At 44.4% G+C, this 7,500-nt stretch overlaps 1 protein-coding gene across 2 annotated transcripts in view; it reads right to left on the bottom strand.

Annotated features, from left to right (window-relative positions):
- Positions 1-7,500, bottom strand: part of nr5a2 (nuclear receptor subfamily 5, group A, member 2) — a 112,880-nt gene that overhangs the window by 84,468 nt on the left and 20,912 nt on the right. For both annotated transcript variants that reach the window (XM_080724754.1, XM_080724755.1), the window contains exon 4: positions 5,306-6,015. In XM_080724754.1, the coding sequence (XP_080580880.1) occupies positions 5,306-6,015 (710 nt within the window). The remainder of the gene's footprint in view (positions 1-5,305; positions 6,016-7,500) is intronic.

Below are 7,500 nucleotides of genomic sequence, written 5' to 3'. Positions count from 1 at the left end.
TAATACATGCCACTAGCCATCCCATTATCATTTCAAACACACGTTATTGAATTAATACCATTGGTAATCAGCCGTGTGACAGGCAGAGGTCTACAGGGCCTGGTGTCTAAGTATCCGGCGCCAACTGTGGGTGAAATCTCCATAGCCCATGGGACACCAGTACATTTAATAAGCTGTAACACGCAACAACGCTCTCACTGTAAAATACACAGTATAGCGAGCAATCGCGTTTTTCAACTGAGGCATTTAGCGGGACGTTCCTATCCGTGGAGACTCGCAGAGTGAAGACGAGAGTGTGAGCGCACGAACCTCCGTCAACCAAGTGGTCGAGGAACACCGCACATATGTCGTCACCGACGGGCAGAGACCTCGCATCTCCAAGTTTCAAATTCACCGATTCATCACAAAGGACTGTCACATGACTAGTGAAAATAGTTTTAAATCATTTTTAAAATGATAAATACAAAACGAACGGTTTTGGACATACGGTACAAGATTTCCACCCGATAATACACCTGATCTCAAAACCAGCCCACCTGGCACCACTCAGCTCTCGTTAACGTGTCTCCATGGTCCAGAGTGTGAAATAAACCTCACAAACCACGAGGGAGAGAGAGAGAGAGAGTGTGTGTGTGTTCTCATTAGCGCTGCGTTATGAGTCTTAGTGGTCACCTCATCCACCTTATGGAAACTACATCGTTTTTTTCTCTCTCGCTTGGCAGACACACACACACACACACACACGCACGCACGCACGCACACACACCTCCACCACCACCACCACACACACCTTCCTGCTTTCTCCAGCCCACACCCCACCGCTCTCTCCCACTAGCCTGGCTCTATTACCAGAGAAATATCCTTTTGTTCTTACAGGGCTAAGAATATCGAGAGCTCCACATGCATGTGTCATTATGTCCTCCTACCGTGTGTGGTTGCGTTTGTGTGTGTGTGTGTGTGTGTGCGCGTGCGTGTGTGCGTGTGAGAATGAGGTGTATTTATAGCTTCCTATAGCGCTAGACGAGGCCTTCTGACTAACTTTATTTATTTTGGTCTTCCTGTGTTCCCGTCATGAACCCCACCTCACTGGTGCTCTATGACTCATCTGCATGTTGTTGACACACACGCGCACGCACACACACAAACAAATACCGTATTCACACGCACATCCATACACAATCAGCCATATATAGGCCGTGAGACGAAAAGGCTACATGCTGTAGGTCAAGGGTGAATTCGTTTAAGTGACTTGGAGATTCCGTTTAGCAAGGTGACATCGTGCACGCCCTAATAGGCCTGTCACAATTATAACATAATCGTCTAAACGCAATTATTTTAGGTAATCACAATTATTTTGCATAATCGTCATAATCATTTCCATGTTGAGAAATGTTCATATGGTTTCAAACACTTTCAAAAAGTAGTGGAAATAGCAGATCTACAAGCTCACAACGCATCGCATCGCGATGCGTTGAGAGCTTGTAGATCGGCTATTTCCACTATAAATGTATAAAGAATTATTAAATACACACACACACAGCACAGCGTCGAGGTGTTTCAGCTACAGTCGTGGGGATGATGATGACACGTTTAGTTTCATAACGCGGAACACTTTTTTTACCGCTCCATGGCCGTTAAGCGTGGATTATATGGGTGGTCGCGATGAGGACAGCATAATGACATCTCATTCAGTTAGTGATCAGGGGACTGACAATCACAAGTGCACCGCCGGCCGGGGTAATTGAATTAGGACGAGAGCGCTCCACACAACAGCTACAGCGACAATGATCACTCACTGCTAATGACCAAACACATTATTAGCCTCTGGCAGTGGCCACACCCTGGCAGATGAATCTGTGTGTGTGCGTGTGCGTGTGCGTGTGTGTGTGTGTGTGTGTGTGTGTGTGTGTGTGCACGTGAAGTGCGCTTTCTGCCCGACTGAATGCAAATGCAGATGGGGAAAAAAATGTCAATTGCGGGGATGATGCGCGGCGCGCTAAATGTCAACATGTGCTTTTCAAGGGCTCACGTCTGACGGTCTGCGCTATAGCTTATAATTGGTTTCACGTTGTATAATTTAATTGTTCTACTTTTCTTCCCCCGGTCCTCTCTCAGACAATAAAATAATTATAATAATACCTGTAATAATACTAATGATGATGAAACGTTTTTTTTTTTTTTTTTTTTGTATTGTTGTTGGAGGGACTTCTGCACAGGGCCCGTCGTCGTGGGGCCTCAGCGCATGAATAATATGCAGGGAAGCCCATGGCTATGAAACAACAAGACAAAAGGGAGTCAGACAGGAGCAGAGGAGGAACGAGAAGGATTAAAAAAGAAAAAAACAGTGAAACTCAGGCTCATTTCACAGCCTTTCATGTAAGCACCTGAATATCAATATCCACTCACAAGAGAATCAAGCTGGGAGCTCACAAACGCACGCTGAAATCAACTTCACGAACAAGCAAACGCACGCTGAATAAATCTACCTGTGACCAGTTGACCACCCAAAAAGCACGCTCAAAAATCAACCTGCAAAGCGTTCAAATGAAAAAGGCAAATTGTTGGTTGGACACAACCTCAGTTGTCAGCTGAGGTTTGGTCAATGGGTGGAGTTTGTGTTTCTCACAGGTCAGTTTGTTTCTCTTCGTACACTTTCAGAGTTAACAGTCAGAATTTAGTGTGTGCTTTACTTTACTTTGACCAGCTTGGTGGTTAACAGTGTCCCCCCCTGAGCCTGGGAGGCAGGGACCTGCAGAGAGAGGCAGGGGCTGACATTTCTGAAAGGTCCTTTTGGTGAAAATCTGAAAAATAGCAGACCTGGCTCCAAGCTCACAACGCGTCGCAGAGCTTGGAGGTTGGCTATTTTCTATGCTTGATTTCTACACAGAGAGGGCAATTCTTTCATGAGATGCTGCATTCAAGTTCAGGAGAGTTTGGACAAGGCAATTCTCTTGAAGAGGGCGTTTGCATTTTTTTCCACCATAGTAAAAACTACATTCATGGTCTGGAGAGGGCACTTTTTACAGATGGATAAAAGGGCAGGGGCTCAAGCCCCCTTTGATGTCTATGTGTGCATGTGCCTGCTGGGAGGTCGGTGTTCAAAATGGGACCCAACGCCTACCTGCTTGGCACTCAGTATTAAGGGTTGGATTGGGTAAGTGCCTGCGACATACTAGCATCATTTCCAGGGGGTACAAAACCGCCTCATGCTACTGAAACAGCAGTTAGGCTCCTGCCCTATATGGGCCACATGGTTCCGTAAGGCTTACTTGTTTACTTACTTTACTTTATTTTGGCACTGGCGGTAGTTTTCTTTTTAGGGGGAACGGCAGGTATGTAAAGTAAAAAGTCCCACAGAAAGTTGACCAACGGTCAATAAATGAAATGCATATTCCGAGTCAATCAATTGAGCTGAATAACTGAATAGCAGATGTGTGTGTAATGGTTACATTGCACATTTATGAATCAAGGTTCTATTAGGAAAACGTCTGTTCCTCATATTCCCCTGCCCTCTGTCTGTGCTATGTTTTTCTTTATTGCGCAATAAAAAAAAATGTTTTTTTTTTTATAATTTTTTCCCCACAGAATCAGACACAGTTGTTGTGATTCAGTGGCAAAAAGAATTTTGTCAATCAGACAAATGGTTCCAGAGATAGAGCTGTTTGAATGAAAAAAAGTGTCCATCCACTAGAATGAACACACATTTTCTCAATCAGCTAAACGAGGGAGCCAACACACAAACAGAGAAAAGCATCTCTCTGATCCCAGGTCATTTTGACATCTTTTAGAAAAAAGAAAAAAAATGAAAACAATTTTTTTTTTTTTTTTTTATACAAAAAACTCAAAAGACGTCAAAGACGTCATTGGCACTGAACGCCTTTGCAAAAAAACCGTCATGAGACGTCATTGGCACAGAATGAGTTAATGAGCATAATGAAATAACGCTTTCAGAGCATGTGGTCTGTAGAATCTACAAAGAAATCGGAGGAAATTTAAAATTAATGACTTAATTGCATAATCAAATGAACTAGCTGAGAATTGAGTAACAAATATTGATACGTTTAATGGTTAGGGTCGTGTAATTATTGGGAATCCATTCCGTTCCGTTTAAAATGGCCCCCTCCTCTTGCCCCGTTGCCCGCTAATAGGTGAAACCATGCACCCTCCCTCATATTTCCATATCTTCACACAGAGCACTTCAGATCTGAGAAGAAGCATCTCACATTATTCAGTCCACATAAAACGCCAGACTAGGACCCCTGTTGGTATGTATGAAAAGTGCCCGAGGTGCAGAGTCAAAGTTTTCACAACCCATATAGCCCAAATATGTGTCACACACACGTACTCACACACACACACACACACACACACACACACACACACACACACACACACACACACAAAAAGGGGGGTAAATACACACCACTGCTGAATCTTTTTTTGAGTAAAAGAGAGGAGAACAGCCTGCATGGCGTAACTAAACTACTGCACTATGGAGGAAGAATTCAAGACTATGAAGAGAAAAACATTAGAAAAGGTCTTCTGACCATTGAAGATTAAACAGCGGTTGAACGTTTAACTCTCAATTAAGGATGACAACATTGCACTGAAACTTTGACCATTTGGGACAAAACGTGAATGCTTGATGACAACATCCAAAGCAAAGACTTACCATTTCTGAGCAGTCTAGTCTAGTAACTGTATCTATATTTGAATATTGTGTTTATATTCCTGGTATATCAAATTGGTAATTCATCAGCTCCCAGTTGCATGAGGAACTCAACACTCAATTCAGTCATCTAGCCCCGCAACACTAAAAATAATATTAACAAAACAAAGCATTACTTACTGTAAACCAATGCAGGCAGGCGGCTGAACTTTATGAGTATCGTTAATCCTCAGTAGTCACAACGCGCCGCTTCGCGCCACGCTGTGAGCTTGTAGATCGGCTATTTGGACTACTTCTTAAACATTTGTCTTCTAATTCATGGAATTTCTTAGATTTTGATTTCTTCGTGAAATTGTAGAAGAAAATCATAGAAATTTGTTTTTAATACATGAAAATGTTTGCTTATTTGAGAATGTTTTTTGAAAATGTGAAATAATAACAATTAAAGACAAAATGTAGGAAACAAAAACTTAAGGCACCCACAAAAAAAAGTGTGTTTGGGAACCATTGAACTAAGGTATATGTACCTACGACGGTATGTGAACATAACAACGTGTGTGTTCATTACATACAGCTGCTGTGATAACGTTAGGCGTGGGGGTAAAGCACCGGCACAGCAACAACAACGAAACGTACCTTGAGCTCCCGGAAGAAGACGCTGCTCCGCGCCCACTCCACGATGGAGAAGAGCGTCTGGTCGGCCATCTTGCACATGAGGCCGAAGGTGTTGAGCTTCTCGTGCTTGCCCCGGCTGGCCTGCTCCTGCTGCAGGTAGGCCAGGATCTTGGCCTGCACCTGGGGCTCGTCGGGCTCGCACTTGAGCAGCTCCACGATCAGGTGCGGGAAGCCGGGCGGCGAGCCCGACGGGTAGGCGTCCACGTACGGGTAGCCCATGACCGACTCCGGGGAGCTGGTGTAGGGGTCCGGGTACTCGGACTTGATGGTGCGCGCCGAGCTCTGGAAGTGTCCGTAGGCCGCCTGGTTCTGCGGCCACGGCATGGCCATGCTGACGGGTGACGTCACGAAGGGGCTGCGGTCGTAGTCGGCGGGGGGCAGGGCGGTGGCGTGGTGGTGGTGGTGGTGGTGATGGTGGTGGTGCCCGGCGTGGTGGCCGTGCCCGTGGTGGTGGCTCAGCGGCAGGCCCTTGGAGGCGGCCGAGTGGATGTTCTGGATGGCCGAGGAGATGGTGAGGTCGGTGGGCACGGCCTGCATGACCTGGCTCATGGCCTCGATCTTGAGGCCGTTGGCGCGGATCAGCGCCTTCTTCTGCTGCTTCAGGGCCCGGTCCCGCTTGTACATGGGGCCGAACTTGTTGCGGCCGCCGCGCATGCGGTCCGCCCGCACGGCTAGACGTAGGCAGGACAGACAGACAGACAGACAAACAGACAGACAGACAGACAGACAGACAGACAGACATAGGGAGAGAGAAAGAGAAGTGAAAACCAGACAAGAGGGCAGAATTTGAGTGGCACATCAAAAGGACGTTATTAGTGTTTTTGAAATGTGCTGAATGTACATTCACGGCATTCATGGCTGAAGTGCACTCGTGCACTTATACAATAACAATAACCCAACGTTCAATTATTTTTTAGATACAAAAAAAGGCTGCATAAAAGAACTAATTGTAGAATTTTTCAGAGAATACTTCATGTAACAAGTCCTTTGTTGACACGGTCATTTATGAAATGCCACATTTACACAGTGAATTTCTATTTTGAAAATTTATATTATACAGTGGAGAAGAGTTTGCATGCAGCATACTACTGTATGGGAACTCCATACTACCCGTTTGTACTGTAAGTGACATAGGTCATACTGTAAAATACTCAATTCTAAAGAGTGCACAAATGAAACCAAACAGACTCTTATGGGTTCCATTTGGTTCCATTTGTGCACTCTTCAGGGTTCAGGGTGTAGTGTTTACCTTTTGACTGGTCAACCTGGTGTGTGACAGATAACATGGTTACTGATTGACTGGAGACAACCAGCTGCTTATCTGTATCTATCACTCAGGATATGTGAACTTCAAAAAGCAGCCATGTCTGTGGCTCAAACGCGGCTATAAATGCATCCTACTATGCTGCCACGAAAATGTGGAATGACCTGCCAAAAGACAACGTTTCTCGACTCCCTATCCAAACTCAAAACTAACCTAAAAAATAATTCCTGTCCTCATAATACAAGTGAACACATAGGTGTGTCATAAGGTAAATATACCCTTTGATTCCACTGAGCTATATTGCAATATGTTTTGTAATATGTATCGTATTGTATAGTATGCATTGTGTATTGTATGTATTGTATGTATTGTGTATGTATTGTATGAATGTATTGTTGCGACAGTAGGTCGCAGTTTACTATCAGAACCGTCACATCTTGACCGTATCTGTACGTACGTATGAATGGGTAACGCTTGTCTTTTTTGTTGATTGACTCTCACGCTCTGACATCACACTCTGACATCAAATTGTCAGGGGAACCAAATCCCTTTATTGCCATATATGGAGATCACTGTTACTGTATGCCAGAGGAACAAATCCCTTTTATGCCCATATATGGAGATCCCTGATGTCCACATCACTGTGACATCATTCTGACTCTGTCCCTTTATGCCCATATATGGAGATCCCTGATGTCATACTGTATATGGAGATCTATGTGATGCCATGAGGAACAAATCCATTTTATGCCCATATATGGATATATGGAGACCAAATCCCTTTTTCGCTCATATATGGTGATCCCAACGGCGTTGCGTGCTTGTAGATCGTCTTATTTCACGAATTTAAATCGTTTTTAAAATTATAAATACAAAATGAACGGTTTTGGAC

This window comes from Nannobrachium achirus (genome assembly GCF_963921795.1).
Source record: "Nannobrachium achirus genome assembly, chromosome: 1".
NCBI lineage: Eukaryota > Metazoa > Chordata > Actinopteri > Myctophiformes > Myctophidae > Nannobrachium > Nannobrachium achirus.
The sequence above is the reverse complement of the archived record's forward strand: the minus strand, read 5'-3'. Positions and strand labels throughout refer to the sequence as shown.